The sequence below is a fragment of the Corvus kubaryi genome, unplaced genomic scaffold (genome assembly GCF_017639235.1).
Source record: "Corvus kubaryi isolate FWS band 111438036 unplaced genomic scaffold, C.kubaryi_AGA036_p1.0 37266, whole genome shotgun sequence".
Taxonomy (NCBI): domain Eukaryota; kingdom Metazoa; phylum Chordata; class Aves; order Passeriformes; family Corvidae; genus Corvus; species Corvus kubaryi.
Window position 1 is genome coordinate 8,287,324 of NW_024581081.1, and position 21,470 is coordinate 8,308,793.

General features: G+C 38.3%; 2 protein-coding genes across 2 annotated transcripts in view; one reads left to right on the plus strand and one right to left on the minus strand.

The window, feature by feature from the left end:
* Window positions 1-686: 686 nt before the first annotated feature.
* Window positions 687-2,668, plus strand: LOC121663229 (cytochrome c oxidase assembly factor 6 homolog). Its single transcript, XM_042025264.1, has 3 exons — window positions 687-787; window positions 931-1,087; window positions 2,194-2,668. The coding sequence occupies exons 2-3, from the start codon at window positions 944-946 to the stop codon at window positions 2,287-2,289; spliced, it is 240 nt and encodes a 79-aa protein (XP_041881198.1). The 5' UTR covers window positions 687-787; window positions 931-943; the 3' UTR covers window positions 2,290-2,668.
* A 583-nt stretch (window positions 2,669-3,251) lies between these two features.
* TARBP1 (TAR (HIV-1) RNA binding protein 1) overlaps window positions 3,252-21,470 on the minus strand; it is a 35,388-nt gene continuing 17,169 nt past the window's right edge. Inside the window, exons 16-31 of the mRNA XM_042024990.1 lie at window positions 20,855-21,048; window positions 19,497-19,752; window positions 19,225-19,413; window positions 15,785-15,984; window positions 15,579-15,650; window positions 13,342-13,462; window positions 12,408-12,518; window positions 11,695-11,844; window positions 10,467-10,553; window positions 9,707-9,903; window positions 9,115-9,196; window positions 7,606-7,777; window positions 7,169-7,360; window positions 6,091-6,215; window positions 4,810-4,946; window positions 3,252-3,626 (exon numbers count right to left, since the gene is read on the minus strand). Coding sequence (XP_041880924.1) covers window positions 3,464-3,626; window positions 4,810-4,946; window positions 6,091-6,215; window positions 7,169-7,360; window positions 7,606-7,777; window positions 9,115-9,196; window positions 9,707-9,903; window positions 10,467-10,553; window positions 11,695-11,844; window positions 12,408-12,518; window positions 13,342-13,462; window positions 15,579-15,650; window positions 15,785-15,984; window positions 19,225-19,413; window positions 19,497-19,752; window positions 20,855-21,048 — 2,448 coding nt within the window. The 3' untranslated portion in view covers window positions 3,252-3,463. The remainder of the gene's footprint in view (window positions 3,627-4,809; window positions 4,947-6,090; window positions 6,216-7,168; window positions 7,361-7,605; window positions 7,778-9,114; window positions 9,197-9,706; window positions 9,904-10,466; window positions 10,554-11,694; window positions 11,845-12,407; window positions 12,519-13,341; window positions 13,463-15,578; window positions 15,651-15,784; window positions 15,985-19,224; window positions 19,414-19,496; window positions 19,753-20,854; window positions 21,049-21,470) is intronic.

Genomic DNA, 21,470 nt, shown 5'->3' on the forward strand with positions numbered 1-21,470 from the left:
AATCAGCTTGACTCAGTGACAGAGTCCGTTCCAAAAAACCTTCCCAGAGTGGTTTGCGCATGCTGAATGAAATCAATGGACTGCCTCTCAGGAGGAACCATGCTTCAAGGAAAACTGTCAAACATGCACTGTATGTATATGCTATCTTTATCGGCCGTCCACCCAGTCATTACCTTACTGTTACACAATTTAAAGTGTGGCAAATTTACAGTGCTGTAAGTGCTATCAGATTTTTTCCCCCCTAATTCATTACATTAGCAAAGCCTGAAGTAGCTCAGACCACGTGCCATTGCTCAGCACTACTGTTTACTTGAGTTTACTCCTACGGCTTTATAAACACCACATGGAAACTGGTCCTGACCCCAAATATTTTACACAATGATTTTATCCAATTGTCTTTCAAAGGAAAGCAGAGACGCTTCGTTTCTTTGAACAGATAATCCACTAAGGCACTGCACGGAACTCACGAGAAGAACAGTTGTTTATTGTGTGCTAGAGAACAGAGGATGACACCGGAAAGAAATCACGCGCAGAAAAGCACATCAGGCAACTGATATTTCCAAATATCTATTGCGACCGAGAGGCCAGAGCAGCCCTGGCGGGCCCAGGATGGGGGGAACCCGGGGACAGGACGATGCGGGAGCCGCAGCCAGCCCGTGCCGACCCGGCGGGGCGGGCCAGCGCCAGGCGGGGCGGGACACGCGTCCTGCCCGCCAATCGCGCCGGGGCCCGGCCGCGCCCCGGGAAAGCGCCGGGATCGCTTCCGGAGCGCGACCTTGGCGGGCGGGTGAGTGAGTGAGTGCGGGGCCGTGCGGGGCTCTGCCCCCGGCGCCTTCCCCCGGAGCCTCGGGACCGCGGGCAGGGCGGCGCCGGGGCCCCCCATGGCAGCGGGGCGGGAGCGCTCGGACAGCGGCCGTGTGTTGTGTTCAGGGCCGCAGCCGGGATGGCGGCGCCGACGATGGAGGAGAGGAAGGCGTGCTGGGGGGCCCGAGACGAGTTCTGGCAGTGCCTGGACAGCCACGGGGATGACGCCGCCAAGTGCGAGAAGCTGCGCCGGGCCTTCGAGTCGCGCTGCCCGCAGCAGTGGGTGAGCACCGTGCGCGCATCCCTCTCAGCGGCGGCGGGATGCAGCTGCTGCCTGGGATGGCAGCTCCAGCTTCCTGCAGTGCAGAGCCCGGGCAGCCGGAAGCTTTCCGTAGAGAACCCTGCACCCGTGCCAGGCGTAGCTTGGTTTGCACACTTCTGGCTGGACAGGGAAGGACAGAGCCTGAGCGCACCCCTGCCTGGCCCGGGAACTAAGAATAGCAGTGTTAAGGGTATAGTACAAAGGGAAAGGAAAATACGGTCTCGCACTTCCAGATAAACACACAGCGTTATTGTTTAATTTAAGAAAAAAGTTTTAGAAGATACTTGAAAGCTTGTTGTTAGAAGTACCCAGAAATTCCTGTTACTAAGAAGCAAGGCCAGTACAGAAGGGAGCTGCCACACAGGTCTTGCGGTTGTACAGCATTTTAAGACCGACATCTGATACCTGGTGCATGAAAATACCTTTTTTTCATGCAGTGTAATTTCACAGAAAGCCACCTGCCTGCATGTAACCCATTCATGTTGTTTTTTAGTTTCCTGAGCACAAGCTGTGTTTTTTAATAGGCACTGCCCTTTAGTAAGGGTAGCTGAGGGGCTGTACCATTCCTGTTGCAGGTGGTAGACTGAAGTAGTTAAAAAAGCCCAAGTACCTTCACAGCTGCTGCACTGACTTACACTTTGTGCAGTGCAGTTCTGCTGTTTGTCATCTCTAGGGAGGATGGTCTCACTTGCAGTGCTTTGCACCGTGCACATCAATGAATTCAGACAGTGACTTCAGAGGTTACAGAGGCTGTGATACCACAGAAAGGCTGCTGGACTTATCTTTGCATCACACGTAATTTTTGTTTGTAGCAGTGAAGAAAGCAACAGACTGCTTCTACAATGTCTTCATGAAGTAACAGGGTGGTGAACTTAAAGAAACTAAAGTTCACTGGCAAAATGGTAAAAAAAACCCCAAAAACTAAACGCCACTTTTTAGTCTTCAACAGAAGAAGCTCCTAACTAGTGTATTAAAAATCCTCCTTTTCAGTGATCAAAGACTGTTTACACAAAGCCCCTTGCTCTTGCTAGTTTCTTCTAAGGAACATCTTTTCTCTTTTTAAACAGGTTAAACACTTTGACAAAAGAAGAGACTTTTTAAAATATAAAAAAAAGCTTGAAACAGAAGGCTATCATCCTCCAGAAGCTGCTGGAAAGTCATAGGAAGTCTGCTTTCAAAATAAATCAAGTGAAAGTAACTACAGAAGGAAGAAGCCAGAGAAAGCAACAGAAGCTGCTTGAGTGCAAGAACTGGTAATGTGGCTGTCTCGCTGAAATGCAGACCGCTCTTCTTGTTGCCAGGTCTCACGTGTCTGCTGAAAAAAAAAAAGTCATGGACAGCTTTTTGATGAGTTCAAGTCAAAGAAATACGGTGCAGGGGTATTCACAGATTTAAGGGTTTGAATGTATAATGGGAAAAATTGTTTCACAGGAATAAACGACTATTTAATACTGCAATGTACATATTCTAAAGAGAAAATGAAATTGTTTTTCAGTAAGTGAACCAGCTTTTTCCTAAAATAAAAAATTCCATTCCAACTTGCCTTTCTTGTCGAAAGCAGTGGGTTATATAATTTGTATTTGTCATTTACCAAGTATTTCAAAGTATTTTAAAATACAGTTTAAGTCAGACGCTGATTTATGTAACAGTGGTCACTAGAAGACCTAATGCATCCCGTGCATATGATATGTAATTTATGTTTCGAGTATGCTCTTTTTTTTATAAGCAACAGGGATTTTTACATTGGTGATAGGTTTTCAATCAGTATCTCTGCTAGAAGTATGTCTAGTTATTTCTCACAATTCTCCCATTATGGCCTTTTGTAGAATTGGATTACCTTAGTGATGGAGCTTTATTGAAAGGTACAGACTGTTTACAGCAGGACTAATAAATGTGACTGTAGAAGGCATTTAAACAAGAAGCAGCATTAAATGTAATTATGTGACATTCCCTTCCAAAAATTATATAATCTAGTATATCTAGGTGCTAGAATAATTTAATACTATGGCTAAAGGCACAACTTCAATTTCAAGCACAGTCATCACAATTGAAGTAACTTTGACTTTGGGATTGTTCACAGTACTGTGCTGATGTTCAAATAGCAGAAAAACACATGCACACCACATGCAATATAAATAATATTTATTTCCAATGCAACAATTTAAGGAGGTAAAGTATTAAGGCATATAAAAGTCACTCAGAACACTACAGAGAACAGAACATGCAGAAGTTAAGAATCCTCGTTCACCCTGAGTTTGTATCTCATCTATTCAGGATTTCACGCTGTAGCACCTAGGAAGCCATCAGCTGTACAATAAGGCACGAGACTCTGGGCAGTTATTGTTGTTTTTGCTTGATCACTTGTTGCCTTGTGTACTCCCAGATCAGCAGAGCTCCGCTCACATGAACATTGAGTGACCGAATGATGCCCTGCTGAGGAATTTCCACACAGACATCCAGGTGGTGAATCAGGTTGGCTGGGATTCCTTCATGTTCATTTCTAGTAAAGAAGAAACAGTAACTTTTATCTGAGAGAGGACATGTGTGTTCCAGAAAGCAAAAAAATACAAATGGCACAAAAGGATCCAAACATCTTTTGACAAATGGTGCAAAACAGGGTAACTGATGACAAGAAATGAATTTTTAAAAACAGTAAGACATTACAAAGAAAACATGGGGAGAGCTGATTTAAGTTTTGGTGTTAAAAAACTCCTGGAAGACTGAATTTTCAGCTCACTGGTCCAGCAACAGCTGAGCACTCAGCATAAAGACTCTCTGCTTTTGTTTTTAAACTCCATATATAGCAAAATGACCATGGTATGAGCTGCTGGCACAACAGGAAAGCTCAACTGCCCACTTTACATTCAGGTCTCAGCATGAAGGAATGTCAAAACTAAGCACACCAGAGGATACCAAAGTTTACTGGCAGTTAAAACTATTGTTTGTAATTAAAGAGAACAAAGTGATTATGAGCACTCAATTTTGAAGACAAGCTACATATAAAGAAGTTGGAAAAAAACTTTGTTCTAAGAGGATAGCCAGGCCCTCCCTCCTGGTTTCACTCAGTGGCCCTGCAATTCCAGAAGCTTTCTGGTTTGTATGTGCTTTACTGTAGATTTAAGTAGCCTCCCCTTTGTATCACATTTGAGGCTTGTCTGTTTATAGAAACTGATTACTGCTCTTCTCCAGCGTTGTCCCATGCTCTGCTTGTACTGCAAAAACTTGCTACTTCATCTTGTGCCTCATCTTAACTTTTAAATCATCTCCCAGCTATGCAGACTCAGTCTGCTCCAGCCCCCCCCCCACCAAGTTCAGCAGGGCAAACGCAGCCTCCTCCTCGCTGAGCTCACCACAGCCCACACATACAGGGCCCCATGTAACCAAACTGAACAGATGATATCTCTAGCACTCCCAGAAAAATACAACCCATGCTGCTGCTACCTTCACCCATTATTAAAAGGAGTTACAGTGTAGGGATAGGTTATTATGGATAGGAAGGGTCATTCAGTAGATATCAATACCTCCTGGTCCTTAGCACACAAAGACAAGCTCTGCTCTTTCCATAGTCATTTCCCATTCTAAAATCACCTTTACCAGTGTCACTTGGTTTTCATATGACCAAACTGACTAGAGAAAGGGATGGACTGCAAGAGGCAGATTTACAAAACTGTGTGTGCTCTTACCCCAGCAATAATAGTGATTTCTCTGGGAAGCAATATTCTGTAAGATCAAAACTTTTAGCTGTCTGCTCCACACCAATAATAGTGTAGCCTTCTGTTTTCTTCTGCTGTAAATAATCAACAAGCTGAGATGGTTTCACCTGTCCATTAAAAGTAGAGAGAAATAGAAAAATACTAAAGTATCACTTTTTGTAAAGTTCTGAAGTTACTCTAAAAAAAAAAACCAATTTACTTGGACACTTTTTAAGATTAATGACCTTCATCCCCGAAGACTCTCTCCATGTACATAGCTTAACATTTTAAAAGCTCTTCAGCAGTAGCACAAAAGGTTAAGTAATGCCACAAAATACCCCCACCAATACAATGAAGAAAGGCCTTTTCCAGGCTTTTGATAGCTACAAGCCTTACATCTGAATGTGAAAGAATCATTCTTGCATAGGGACAAGGTGCATAATTGTTATTTAACCTGAAATTCCTTCCCAATACCACAGAACAGGCAGTACTGAAACTGCACTGCCACTTGTGATAGCTCAAAGTGAAGAATTTCTTAGTTCTCTGCATCCTACTCTCTAAACTGCTAATTTGTATTAAAATGCCAATTTCTTCATGCAACAGCAGCTCTACCATCAGTACACTTCTGCACAGAGATTAGGCACGACAACTTGTGTCCATCAGCATTCTGTTTTAGGCAAAACACACTACAGCTATCTTGTTCTGAAAATAGGCTGAAAATGAACACAATGGGGTTTGCATGGAACGAAAAATTTACACTGGATGTTTCAGATCACTTAAAGCTGACCTTGAAAAAGTGATTTGTTATAAAATATCACAGAAATATTTTCTACCAAACACTACACATACAGGTTGATAACCTCATTTTTGTAAGTGGTAATAAGTTCTAAAAGCTTGGCAAAAGTAAACTTCAGGCAAACTCGAAGATTATCCCTATGAAAGTTACCAAAAGCAGTGGACCAAGCAAGAAAAATGAAGTGTTGTCCAACTTATATAAACATCAAATTCAAACTCACTGCTACTAAGATGTAACAATGACAGTTCACATAAGCAGTTTTATCACAGCAGTAAGAAATTGCAAGTATTTTCTAAATTCTTTTTTGTAAGGTTGACCCAAAACATACAAGATTAAGTGTCAGAGATAACAGCAGGAGCTTCCATTAAACAAAATGGTATTTTTTTCAATATAAAAAATGTAAGAAACTGAATTATGCATGTGACAAACTGAAGATGCTGAGTACACTTTTTAGCTATCAAAATGTTTCCGTTCACCTCAACAAGGGGGAGCCACTGCTCTGCAGAAACACTCAGATGCTGAAACTGCTTATCCTGTATATAATGAAGACTGCCAACAACTAGTGCAGATGCCCCAAATATTTCACTTGTACGACACAAACCTACAAAAACAAGAAATAAAGTGATTTTTGTGTAGAAAATGAACACCAAGGCAGAACACAAAGTGAAAATTACAAAGAATGTGAAAGAGAAATGGCTACTTTAGTTATCTACTTTTAATTAGTTTCAGGTCTTCCAAGCCACACCTTGTTCCATATAAATTACAGGAAAAAAATGTTCTGTAACTCAGCAGAAAGACAGAAATTAGAAAAGCACTGTGTCTGACAACATGCTTTTACAATACTAATTACACAAAGTAAGGGGTTAAGTGTCCAAGCCTTAGCAAGGATAGGTGATTAGACACATCCACACACCAGCTTAAGCTTTAAATCCAGTACCTGTTAAATGAAAGGCTCGAGAGGATGACACATAACAGCATTACAATGCAGACAGCACCAGCTTGTGGGCTTTTCATTACTCACTGCAGCTATTTAAACTGCTAACAACATTGAACACCATGGCAATAATGAATTTGCAGAATTTATTATGTCACAGCTCACACATTGTGAAGACAATCTTAATCAGGAAATGGGGCTCTGCTGTCCAACAGACATGAGAATCTAGCTGGTTTACAAGATTTGGTTTCATCATTACAGAAAAAAAATGAAAAAGCAAATCATTTCTTCTAACTGCATACACAGTTGAAAAATTCAACTGTAGCAAATATAAAATCAGCAAGAAACTGAGCATGATTTACAGCCAAATTCTACTTAATTAATGCATGCCATGTGAAAGTATTTATTTTTTTTCCTTAAAATGTAACTGTAGAAGGCCCCTTTCTCTGAAGTAGGTAGTATTTTCTTTGGCTTCCAGTTTTTTTCAGGATAATGATCTATTCTTCTGAGCTGTACTTAAGTAACATTCTAATTATCAACATAAACTGAAATTAGCTTCCATTATCTAAGTGTGCACCAAGGTGTAAAATAAAAGTTTGAAAATGTGCAATCAACCTTACCTCCTAAATTGGTAGGTTTATCAATAAGTGAAGCCACCACAATCAATCTGCTGTTTGATTTGCCAAGTTTAGCAGCACGATCCTGAAATGCCATTTCCAAGTCTAAACTAGGAGTACTGTTCTTCCAGGGTATAATCTTTTTCTGAACATCAGTCCATTCTGGCTGGCTGTCTGCTTCAGCTGAATGTGAACCTGTAACAACAAACTGTATTATTCATATGGGTATGCAAGGGGGAGTGAAACTAGTGCTTCAATAAAGAAGATAATCCAAATGGTAATACTGGAGATACCATTCATCATCCACTATTATTTTATGGTGCATGTTCTACTCACATAGATAGAAGTTTACTTCAGCTGAAAACCAGAGGTCAGATTGAACAGATGTACACAGCTACTCCATACAAGTAATTAACAAACATAGACTGGCTGTATTTTACCCATGTCTTGCTGAGACCAGTCACTTGGTTTCAGATCACGAAGTTCCCTTCGGGAATGGTACCCCTGAAATGCTGGTGGCAAAGGAATGTCAGTGAATCTGTCAAATTTAGAGAGGGAGATCCATTCATCTTCAGCGAGTTCCGAAAGGCGGGGAAGAGTATAAAATATCGTCTGCAATGCAATGCAACACAGAGTTATCAGCAGAGCAGCAATAGAGCAAGCAAAACCAGATAATTAATCCCTGGTAGTTTAACTGAACTAGTCTATTATCTAGCCTCCTATGCTTTTCATACTTGTTTTTCTGGGTACTTGATACAGCTTACTAGTATGTCTCTCAATATTCACAACTTTACTTATAGTGCTATCCAAAACTTCCGTAAATCTAGTCTCATTCTCTCTGTAATTAAACTTTTCCTGAGGATCTGCACTGATTACGATTCTGAACTTTTAGAGTATCAAAGAATTAACACTATGCCTCTCAGCACAATCTAGTGAAAATCTCGTAAGTGTAACACTAAAGAGTTTTCAAATATCCTTACAAATTTCTAGTAAAGGATGCAGATTGATTTAAAGTCAAAAGGAAAATAGTTGAAAGCATTAAAATCTAGTGGTAAAATCCAACTCAGCACAACCAACACAGCTAGCTAACCGTGATTTTTCAAGGAGGAAAAAAACATGCATCCCAAGGGAAAGACTGAGTAAGTCAAAGAGTTTAAAACCCAGACTTTTTGTTTATCCCAATGCACCCTTCAAGACAAAGGTGAAGATGCACCCTGAATACATTTAAATGCTTCATAAATACTAGTCTTGCTTTGCTCTTTTTTTTCCTCCTGTTCAGGACTTTTACTCTCCACTATTTAGCATATTTCTGTTTATAAAAATACTTCATAGAGCATCAGTTAAAAAAGTATTTCTTTTGTCAAAGATGGCACTGTTTCTGCCAAAACATACACCCCATTCACACCCATGCTTATCTTGTATTTTGTGCTTAGTTCTCCTGTCTCTTATATTTATCTGCACCCATATTTTTTACCTTCCTTCCTCAATGTTTATTCAGCTGTTAGTTATTTGAGCTATAGCATAAAGGATGGCTGAAAACGGTGCTCTGGAAGTGATGTATCTGTATCCCACTCACATCAGACAATCCAGTTAAGCAACCTCAAGTTACTTCTGAGAACAGATGCCTTAAAAGTCCTAATAAACTACCTCAATTAAGTAGATGGTCTTCTGTTATTAGAATGAACTTTCCCAGTCACAAATCCAAAACTGATTAACTCCCACAAATAGGCACGTTCATCACACATACCTCCTCTTAGGTTTTTAACATAATACCAAGGAGAAAAACTAAGCTGCAATCTTAGTCTAAAACCCATCACAATCTGGGCAAAGTAATTTTTCGGGGTTTTAAATGAATAATAGTTGATAATTTCATCCCACATTAGAAGATACCAAAAGAGATGAAAAAATACAGTTGTGAAACTAGACAAATAGTGCCGTCTTGGACTTGCCTCTAGACTATAATCCTCAACTGGATGAAATGTTGCAAAGAAGAAGTGATCTTGGATTCGTTGCCAATTCCTTCTGGCGTTCCTGCAAGTGCAGAAAGTTATATAAGAGACATTAAAAAGGCAATGTGCTGGATTGAAAATTTCAATTGTCAGATTGGCATAAAGCAACCTAATTTATTTACTATATATTGTATAGGAAAGAAAGTACTTCAATAATTAAGTACAGGCCCATTTTTAAAAAACCAACAGCATTCAGGAAATGAGTTTTATTTACGCTTCAAGAAAGGCCCATAACACACCTTCAAATTCTGTTATCAAAAGGTGTGAGTTTGGCAAGAAGTATCCCATGGAAACTGGATACTAGCCCATGGTTCAGTGCCAGCTTTTAGCTGTTAAAAAAAAAAATAAAGTCAAGACTCCTCTTGTTGCTGCTTTTTTCTGTTTCATGTCTCCCCACACCAACTTCTTTTTAAACAGAGATAAAAAAAACCCCATAAAACCCCATAAAAATTATCAAGTGATATTTTAGAAAATGTAACTTGCTGCAAATGGCTCAGAAGAACAGTGTTAAGCTGTAAAAAATGTTACTAACCCTGTGCCGTGCATGTTTTCCACTTGTTGAAGGCTAGATTCAATAACTGGTGTCAGAGCTTCAAATTCCTCCACATGCAGCATTCTGCACATACCCCAGATTTTTTTAAGGGCGACTAACGCATAAAGTCGAACGCTGAAATTATGGTTGAAACACCACTGCAGAACAACTATGAGGGCTTTCTTCAAAGCTGGCTTCTAAAGAAACAAAGACAAAGAAGCTTCTTTTATGTCAAATCTGAATGCACCATTCAGAAGTTATGAGTGGCCCAAGAAAAAGTTCCTCAAAAGAAAGCCTTTTGGAAAGCAAAAGTCTTTGAACATGATAATCATTTCCTTCTTTCCATCTCCTTCGGACAAAACCTACAGCCCCACTTGTTTTTTGAAAATGTATTCATTTGCTTTAAAAATCATTATTCTGCCTACAAGGAAACCTCTACTTACTTCTGATTAAAAGAGCAGCAAGAAAAACAAACCCAGGTGCATCCACATGTTTAGTTAAAACTGGATTAGCTATTCTAGAAAATTTCACAGGTAATCAGGCTCTATGTATCCAGAACACCTGCTAGTTTTGCTAATTTTCCTGAGTCCAGTATTTTACAGAGGTGACAGGAAGAGTTAGTGTTTTGCATAACAAAGGATACCTTAGTAGGAAGTAAGTATTAAAGAGATCTTTAAACCATTTTGGCAGTCTATTTTCAATTCAGATCTCTATATGCACTGAAAGTGAATAAAGAATGAACACTCTTAGAGAAATGTACCTTCTCTGAGGTATTCTGAAGAATGATGTCAAAGTGGGCCAACACTGATAAAAATGTGCAGATGCTTGTTTTAAGCTTTTCTTCATCCTAAAGTAAAAAAGAATTTAACAAGACATATGCATATTTAAAACGTTTTTATACTTTATATATTTCACACCATGTTCTGCACATGTAATAATATTAACACCATTTAAAAGCTACGTGTTTCCACAGCCAAATTTACTAAAATGCAAGGTTGATATTATTAGGATTTAATTTTTCCTAACACGCTGCTTGCTTTTTACTGACACTTCAATCAGAATGAAGTATACAGTGGTATAAATGAGCTAAAATTCAACCCAAGTTCACTGTATTCCCCCAGGAATGCAGAGGGTCAGCACCACTCCACAGCCTCTTGCCGGGGGCCCCGCTAACCAGAGCTCAATCCATGGCTCACACTGCAGCTGCACACCAAGCCACCTGCACTACATGTATTCCTCAACACCAGGAGAGCCTCTGAAAACACAGTCTGTACTCCTTTGTCATAAATCTACGTGTTTTCTGCTTGCTCTGATGGTTTGAATGGCCCCACTGTGATTTAGTACATTTGGTATCAGCATGAGATCACTTTGATCCAACAGATTATCATCTACTAAAATGACAGCAATTCCAACAGCCTAAGCTTTTGGAAGGAACTCTGAAACAGTCAGCTCTCCTCAGTCAACCCTTTCACTTTTGGGTATCATCACTCAAACCCTGCTTCAGGTTTAAAATCTCATTACAGAACTCCACTGTGAGAGAATTCCACATTAAAAGCTCCAAATTGAATAAGTATTATGCAAGTCATGTTCTCACTGACACAGAGGATGTGACAAAAAAGACAAAGGTAGGCTGTGGAAACCACAAGTAACTCAGACCTTCAGACTCAGGATCTAGGGCATCCATGTGGTCCTGATGGCTCTTACATTGGACTACTCCGACTCGCTATGCCAGCTCTACTCTGCCCAGAATAATACATCAAAAAAGGAAATCTCTCAACAGGAGGAATTCACTTGGGCCATTTTTACGTCACAAATTTCTAAATGTCTCAGGTTATTGCTCAGACTCACTTCCAAGCTAAGCTGAACTACTCAACAGCCCGCTGCTTTTAAAGGAAGATTGGAATACACAGAAAGTAAGGTATGGGAAGACAAACTGTACCCTCTTTGTTCAAATTACTCTTCAAGTGAATGACAAAGGTCTTACTTACATAGCAAAAGCAATCCCAGAATTTATCAAGGAATTGGGGATATTTATGTAGACTCAAGATAATAATCCACTCTATGAAGTATTTCACAGATGCCTGATTATTACTGAATCCAGCCTGAAAAACTCTGTCAAGAGCTCCACACAAAAAATTCTGAGAAAACAAAATCAGGCAATCCTTTAGTATGTTGTTAAGAGTTATTTCCATAGAGAAAAAAAACCCATAACATTCTCACCTTTATCATACTACCAGATGTATATTTTAATATGCAAATTAAAACATTTTAGAACCATCTAATTTCTTTATTGTACTTTTCAAATATTTTCTTCTGAAGCAGCATTTGATGAAAGTAACGCTTGTCAGTTTCTTGACTGTTCATAAAGTAGCAACATTTTTACTAAATGAAAAGTTTTCAATCAGCTAGTCAGTACAAACTTTTAGCTAGCTTTAACAGGAACAATCCGGCCTCCTAAAATTCACAAATGTACGAATCAGTTTCCAGTGTCCTGTAGAAATACATCATAAATCCATGACTTCAGACTGAAAGAATGAAACTACACAGAACTTATACTACATAAAACTTCCACATCAGCCACAGGTTACTTGCCTTTTATACCCTGCTGTAATTTAATATATGCAGCTTGCATGACACCAAATTAGGTCTTGAAAGTAGGTACATATTTATTTATTTGCAAATTAATAGTGAAGAGCAATACCTGGTTAAGCTTTGGGAGAAGAACTAAGAGTGTCTGCCATACCCGGTTTTTAACTCTATGCTGTAAAGAGTTGGCATAATATCGTGTTCTAGATCTGGATACAAGTTCATCCTGAAAGAAAATTAGGTTTATTGCCCATTCTTCCTTTAAATTTGAATACATGTAAATACACTTTTCTGTACTAAGAAAACAGCATCTACTGCACAGCTAGGATCAGCACTGAACATAAGTGTAGGAAAATATATTAACTTATTAAGAATTAAATTCTGAAGCTTATCATTAAATAATAAAGTAAGCAAGTACCTTCTAAAGCTCCCTTTTTTTGCTTGGTCAATCTCACAACACAAATATTAATCACTCTTCTGCAGTTCTTAATTGAGAGGATTGCGGGACCTACCCACTCCTCGTTCTTCAGACAAAAGCAGAATTCAATAGTACCAGAACGTATGGATGATGTTCCAATAGCAGCCACAGTAATTTACCACTGACTTTAGACTCCTGCCAATGCAGAAGCAGCTATGATATAAATGAAAACCAGACCCCCACCTTCTCCATGATTTCTATCTATAAAGGTATTCTAAGGAGACAACGGCTCTCTCAATTTAAGAGGCAGTCTGCAATTGTTAAAGTCAAATGCAGCACTTCAGAATGCAGCCCAATGGAAGACTCTTAATGGAACAATGGTTACAATTTGGATAATGTTCCAGGAAGTCAAAATATCCACTAAAAACAGAGAAATAAAACCAAAAGGCAATTTTTACTATTTTGGTTTGGCCAAATTAACTTCTGTCTCCTAACAAAGAGAAGTGTATTACTTGGGAGATCTAGAGAGGCTAAACAAACAACCATAAAAGCATCCTGTCAACTGTAATTATTTCACATTTTACTGATGGTACTAACACTACATTTCTATACCAAGAGAAATGAATTTTACTTTATCAAGTAGCTTGATGAAAATGTCTTCCATAAACGCCTTATGCAAGATGTTTGATGCGTCCACCAAGCAGAGAAATTTAACAGCACAAACACGAACGTAGTGATCATCTCGATTTGTACTGTAAAATATTAATAAAAATAAAAATCAAATGCTACTTGTTTAGACATAAAGATAATTCCTAAATTATAAAAAAGCACCACACATCATCTTGAACATACAGCCATCAAGTTGTCTGCAGTGAGACAACATCAAATATCCAGAACCAGAATTTTAAAATCTGTAATTGGTGATCAAAACTAGTGAGTTCACAACTTGACCCTGAGTCTACCTAGAGTTCTTTAGTAACATCCAGGTGTTTAAAAAAATTTTCTATAGAAAAATCTGTATCAAAAAGTTTTTGAAATGTTGTGCCTGTAAACTGTAATCTTTTAACAACTAATTCACGCTTACAGTTTGGTCAAATATTCTAGTCCGAAACAACACTTTATTCCTATCAGTTAATTACAGTCATCTAGAATAACTTATGGCAAGAGTAAAATTAATGACATTATAGATTGTGACAGCTGCAGACTGTCACAACAAGATACATGATTACCAAAAAGCTCTTGGCAGAAAACACCGGAGTAGTGAACTTTTGTGTCATACATGAAATCCCTATTTGTGCTTGGTCTTTGCATATTAAGTGCTTTAATTAATTAATTTTGAGTTAAATATTTTTAAATTGAATGTTAAAATTAACCCATCAGCCCAGGTACAAAAATCAAGTTCCATTATCAGTGTTTTCAATTGTTCAAAGTAATTTATTAAGAGAGTTGCACCCTTCCCAGTTAAAAATTCCCCAGCTAAAAATCACCAACTTGCTCCCTTTTCAAACTTCAAACCACCTGTACACCATAAGAGTTACCTTTCCTGTGTTTACTGTATACTTTTACAAGTGTTCTAAGATGTGCTGGATGTATTTTAATACTTTTTTTAGGTGTCTTTACTTGCACTTTGGTTCCAAGGCTAACTCCAAAAACCCCAGTTCTAACAGCCAGCAGCTATTTTTAGCCCCATAGCCGTTACCCTGCAGGCAAGCTCCGTGGCAACCTGAATTTTAATGAAGGCATTTCAGCTCCCTTATCTCAACTGATACCACCCCTCTGACAACGATGAGCCTTTGGTGGACGGAGATGATCTGTCAAAGGGAAAGCACCAATCACTTTAAACTGAAGGGGCGGGCCGTGGGCGGAGCAAAGGCACTATAAAACAACGAGACAGAGAGACGCTCTCTGCAGGCTAGCTGTGGTGGACATCAGTGCTGGGCATTAAAAGCCTTACTCCTATTAAGGAGCCTTTAATAATTTTTTTTCCTGACTTTTGGACCAGCTAAAAGCCAGCCCAGCACTGCAAGTCCTTTTTCTCTACCTGAGGTCCAGTGCTGTCTCAGCCAGAAGATCTCAAATCCCTGCACTCCTGGGGCATACCATCTACCGAGCCGTAGGATCCCAAATTTTTGTATTTTTCTAATTTCTGAAATTTTTCCATTTTTCTGTTCTCAATAAATTATTTTAATTTTTTTTTAACTAAGAGTTGTCTCATTTCTCACATTTTGCAGTAGAATTTTTTTAAAGCTCAGGTTTTATAAACTACTAACTCTTCTGAAAGCAAGGTGACAGAACTTTTTCTCTGACTTTCTTCCACTGAGTAAAGATGGGAGTGAAACTAGAAAAAAATTCAACAATCCAGTAGCTAACATCCCTGTTTCAAAAGCTGGAGGCAGAGCCTATTGGCAGTAAACACACGAAAAGGGCCTGCAACCAAAGTTAAAAAACCAAGCTCAAAATCTGGCTCCATTAAAATTTGAGTTTCCTAACTGTCTTGCTTACAATGATAAGATATATATTAGCTCAGCATCCTAAAAAGTATTACTTTTATGAGGTGAGACAATGAGGAAGTAGTTATTTCAGCCATAATCAGATTAGCAAGTGGGATATATTTTCCTGAAAATACTTAGCATTTTTCTACCTTTTGTATTTGAATTATGAATATAATGTGATGTACAACCCTTTTACCAGTATTTTAAAAAGATTACGAATACATTCTCTGTGCGTCCCTTCCTACTACTCATGATATTCCACGATTGTAAGATAAACAGCTGAGTTCAAAACCAGCATCCTTCCTATCAGAGCACCAATCAAGACAAAGAGACAATTTACACCAAATACTCTAAGATGCATCCTCAAAAGCATTACCTTTCTGTAACAACATTTGCTGCACATTTTTCTCCAAGATTTTCTATGAAGGCATGCACATCCTGAATGAGTCTTCAGAGATGAAAGAAGACAAAGAAAAATTAGCAGAATAACATACAAAACCTTTCAATAGTTATCTCAAAGTTTAAAACGAAAAAAAGCACACGAGATTGTAAAACATGAATCATAAAGATTTTTTTATATACCTTTGATCTCTCCTAAACACAGTTCCAAAGACACAAGCCTCAGTGATAAGTTCACTATAATTTCCAGCATTTAAGAAAGCATTTGTCAAGGCACTTCTCTCATCAACAGTGGGAAATATCCAAGACTGACAACAATGACTAAGGACTACATTGAAGACTCCAGTCTTTGTAGTGGACAGATCTATGAGCTTGAAAATTATCTGAAAATAAGAAATAAAATATTCAAAATCTAGTTTTCAGAAGTGCCAGATCTATTAAAATAAAATTGCAGTGGTATCTATTTTAATAGGTCTCATGGTCTTTTGCATCCTATCTCTGCTCAGGTTAATGCTGTCTTCAATCTATTTAGAATTCCCTGATTGTAAGAGCAGGTGAACAGGCAGCAACTGGCCCAGTATATGCTTATGTTAACAAAAACCAGAACTGATCTTTGCTTAAAAATCTTAACACCAGCTGCTTTAAACAAATCTCCTGGTTAGTGGAACAAATGAACCAGGGCTTACTTCATGAGCACAAACCTCATGTTTTAATCCCTCCTTACCAATTCAGAAAAAAAAAAAAAATTAAGCAAAATTTCTTACATAAGTAGCCCTATCACTAGTTGTCTTCTTTAAGGAGGATTACATTCTTGTCAAAGTTCCTATTTAAGTTACAGTGCAAAAGTGTCTTTGTACCGTTTATTTTTTGGTTTTGAGGAGGGCATATTTAAGGTATTTGAAACTGCTATCTAAAGCTTCCCCAAAAAGAAGAAAAATAAAACAAGAAAAATGGCCCCAAAATTCTTCTTTCCCTTCCTGAGGGTAAGAGCAAGAGTAAATTTCACTTCCAAAGTAAATTTTTTTCTAAGAATTTGCAAGCATTTGGGAGAGGGCAGGGAGATTCAGAATGAACAGGTAAGGCTTTCTAAGAATTCCTTTTTAGACATCAGTTCATCCATGAAAATGGTTTTTCAGAAGGTGTAACAGCTCTTAAAGGACAAAGGTGCTTTGCTTCCCTACACTGAAATGATAGGTTTGATAATGTGACAATTCTTTGACAGCAATGCTGATTTTATAGAGAAAGTTGTTCTGAATTGCTAAGCATTGAAGCACCAAGAAGCTCATGAAGAACTTAAAACTGAAATAATGCAATGCAGTCTGAAGAAATGCTTGCTGGAAAGAAAGCTCTACACTAGAAGTATGTGGGGTTTTTACCACGAATTCAAACCTATTTTCTAGTGCAAAGACAGGCATTGTAACTTTCCTAATAATTCCAAAATTGAACTATTGTTTCACCTGTAGGGAAGCAGCACAGCATTTACTACACATTTCTCAATCCTGAAATTTTTTTCAGCTGTTTCACTAATATAGTAGAAGTTCAGCACACACGAAAGAAATTTAGGATATTTAAGTTCTAGCATAATTAACATATGAATAATCACGAAGAAAAAAGAAGAGTGCAGCAGAAGAAATTAAGCTAAAGAACACAGTGCTCTGGGCACCTTCTGTGGAAGCCCTTCACAGTATTACCACAGTGATACTCCCTTTTTTGACTCAAAAATACCCCTTTATTCCACCCCTTCCAACTACTAAAAAGACAAGAGTACACTGTGGTAGACAGTATTAAAATTATGCTTCTGTGACAAATCAACATCAGGCAGTTCAATTTTTTCTTCTCTTTAGCTACAACTACACAGCAGGTCAATGGCAACAGGGACTGCTGAGGGCTGGGATAAGAATATACGTAAGTAGGCACTTGCTTGGGAACTTTATCTTCATTTTCTTATGAAGGGGCAGAAGGTGGCTCGACCAGATGCCCTTTGTTGAGTATAGGAGACCTTCATTAGCTCCTTGATGCCTGCTGTCATGGTATGTCCCACTGCAGACAATGGGATAGCTGTCACATGGACTCAACACTCTCAACATTGGCAAAACACACCTTACATAATGCTTGAAATAATAATGCTGAAGATATAAGGCAGTAATTTTAAGAATTTAAACAAGTTCTAAGATCAAGAAAAATAAAATACTAACTATAGCTCATTAGTTACTACAACACTGAGCATACAATTAGCTGTTACAGATATTCATTAAAAGTAAAAGCTAACCGACTTCTACAACAGAAGAGGTAATTTACATCTTTACATATGTATCTTATTTTGGCTTGGGTCCACAGGGAGACTACAAATGCAAAGTGTTTAAAATAGAGAATGGTAACATTCATTTGAAGCAAGTTTAAAAAAAAAAAACAAAGAGAAAATAAATGGGACTACATTTTAAGGTAATTAAGGCTAATATGGATATAGCACAGCAGTTTTAAATAGCTGGGAAGTGTCTATTTTTCTGTATTTTATTACAAATAATTTTAGTGTGTCTGGGCTGAAAATGAATTTGAGACATTTGCTATTATGCTGTTATTACAGCTATGAGTGTGGCACCAGGACAGAGCTACTTACGGTGACTTCAAAGCAAAACTGCAATCCCTCCTAGTGTGATTTGTGTGCTAAGTGCAAAGCCAGCACATGAGCTAGTAAGTCTAAGCAGACATATTTAGTGGTATATAATTCATAATGTACTACTGCCCTAGTTAAAGTCTTGCAGTCATTGTGGACTGTTCTGCACAAATATTTAATTGATGCTCAGAGGGGAAAAACAAAACCAAGAAAAAAACTCAAGAAAGATTATTTAGAAAATAAATAGTTAACAACTTTCCAATGCATAAAGCCAATATGAACCAACATCCCAGTACTGCATACAGTTTCCCGGACTTAAAATCAAAAAAAAGAACACTACGACGTATGCAAGAACTTTTGGAGTTCTGGCAGCTGCATAAATCTTAAAAAAGAAGATTGTGTTTTTCTTCTCCTTAGCTCTGGAAGCAGCTCTGCCATGCAGTATTAAACTGAACTCTAAGGTGACTGTGGATTTTTTTTCCTACATCCTGACCACCAGAGAAAAAGAAGCCTTTAAAGAAGCAGTAAAAATGGCTTATCAGTAACGGCTTATCGGTAATGGCTTATCTACAAAATTTTGAACTGTTCTAACTTTTCATCTAAGACAGCACTTTCATAAAGAGTAAACTATTAAAAAAAAAGCATCAGTTCCCCAGAATATTAATAGTTTGTGACAGTTCAGGTGTCAAATCCTAAATAAAATATTCAAGAAGAAGAGCATTATGTAAAAATAAAAGACAAAACCCACTAGTTTTACTGCATGCAGAACATACTGAACAATCTCAAAATCAAAGCAATAGTACTTTTCATTTTCTGTGCTACAAGAACAATATATTTTTTTTATCTTAAATCTAATTCTCAGGTGTTTTATCTTAACACTCTCAAACCTGGGCCTTTTCAGAAATGAAAAATTCACAACAATAGCTGAAGGGAAAATAAATACATTTTTACATCCACACAGAATTTATGTTCCCTTCTCAAAAAAAAAAAAAGAATTCTTGAAACTGACCTCTTTTATTTTGGCATATGCTTGACCCTTTGCACTTGCAGCAACAGCTAGAACCTCAGTATCAAAGATGAACTGAGCAAATGCTTTTAGATTGGCCCAAAATATTAGCTGTGTGTTGCTCAAAGAGGATATAATTTTCCAAGCCAAATCAAATGCTTCTATGCAGAGAGACTCTGATGAGTCCAGAAGCTGTAAATAAAGAGATGAACAAAGTTACATTTGACAAAAAACACCCAAAACCCCTATTAATACTGCGCAGGTTTATCTTTTACCTTGGGAACAAGGACTTTCATGCAGTCGAACACAGGTAAAACTTGGTCTGAAGGAAGAATAGACAGGGCTTCCAATGCAGACTGTAGAGTTTTTTTTGACCTTTCAACTGTAGAAAATGACATTTCTGAAGTTTCTTCATAACCCTGAGGCAGTGTTGGAAATGAATTTAAAACAAAACGAAGGCAAATCCACTGGTCACGAATGTAGCGTGCAACAATTTTCCCCCATCCTTGAGATGTCGTTTCATCACATAAGCTGTGAAAAAAACACTTTTCTTAAATAAACATTGTGTTAAGTTTATCCCACACATTCCTACTCCACCAGGAAGTGCTTAACTGTACAAACTCACTGTGCTACTTCAAGGTGCTAAGATTTATACAGTTCAAGGCAAGACTGGACAAGTACATGGAAAAGAAATCTGAAAATGAAGTGTTTTTTAAAAAGAGAAGAGTCAATTCTGGGCTCAGTCAGTCTCATTAGTCAAACACCTGTTAAGAGTTTTCAGTGGAAACATCACTATATGCTGGTCATGGCTTTTTGTTACCCAAGTATTTGGGTTTTGGCTCTCTGGCTTGCTCTGGGTTTCCTTTCCCAACAATAAATAATTTCCATTTAAACTTGCTTTTGTACATGCCATGGCTTTCTGCAGTGAATAAATATTTAATCTGGCCCAGCTCTGGCTTCATAGCGCTACGGGACTTGATGCCTTAAGATGCCTACTAGACACAGAGACTAGACAGGAGTAAGGGAATAAAGGTAGGTATTTATTTGAAAGGCCTTCAAAGGTACCCCCTGGGGAGCCAGAGGCTATTCCCAAGATGGACCCCAAGATGGACAACAGGTCACAAGTTCTTCACACTTCTATAGGTTTGGTTCATTTGCATATCAGGGTTAATTCTCCAATTAAAGCTTCAGTTTAATGATATAATTTCCCCTCTGCTTGCCCCCCTTTAGAGGCTCTTTGGTTTATACTTTTTGGGCCTAGGACAGTCTAGGTGTCCTTGAAGAGCAGGCCCGGAGAGGCTTTGTTATGTCTACCTAGCATGAGAGAGCAGAAATCAACAGGCTGCAAGAAACTTCAGAGTTACACACTAAGCAGTACAGAATTTGAAAAATATAAAATTTACAGCCTAAGGCATCAGACTGAACAAAAGCAGCTTTGGTCTGATCAATTATGGCTTCTTTAATGTTCTAAAACCTGGATGTTAAGACAAAAGAGCAACTGAGTGAATAGTTCGTGTATATCTTTTCATCTTGGCCAAAAGCTGTCAAAGAACAGGAAAAGCCAACATCTTAACCACTGCTTCACATTAATCAAGTTTATTCTAAAAAATTACTGAAGCTTTAGCAGACATACCTATTTTTTTCTTCAACATGAGATGGCTTCTTTAATACTTCATTGAATTGAGAAAAGGAAATGAATTTCTTCAGAGCATCCACAGAAGGCAGAAATTCCAGGTGTGCTTCCGGCTTCCCACCCATTATCTCACATACAGCTGCAAGTGAAGCCATGCTAGCTACTTTTCTGATTTGTTCCTTCATCTTTGGCTCCTAAGAAAAACCAAATCATACATGAACAAACACACACCAACTTCTTCTAATATGATTCAAATAACACACTAATACTTTAAATAATCCTCCTATTTGTATCACCACAGACATCATAAGGTAGCAACTCTGCATCCTTCTACTTCTCTATTTTCTTTCCCTGTGCCTAACACAGCTTGGCTTGACTGCGCCAGCATGATCACAAGCTACAAACACCGACAGAACCAAAAATCTTCCAAATTAGAGTCACTTATGCATTAAGTGCAGGCAGCTTGGCTGTGACAGAACACTCCTATCTTGCCAGGTAACAACAGTTCATACATACAGCAGGAGAGCGATTAGAAAAAAAGATGTCGGTCCAGTTAATCAGAAACCCAACAGCTGGAATTTGGAATACAACACACTGGCTGCTCCAAACACCCAAA

Excerpts from the sequence above, each read along its gene's own strand:
- LOC121663229 (XM_042025264.1), top strand. The coding sequence starts at position 944 with ATGGCGGCGCCGACGATGGAGGAGAGGAAGGCGTGCTGGGGGGCCCGA. Across the intron at positions 1,088-2,193 it reads CGCGCTGCCCGCAGCAGTGG|GTTAAACACTTTGACAAAAG; the intron begins GTGAGCACCGTG and ends CTTTTTAAACAG.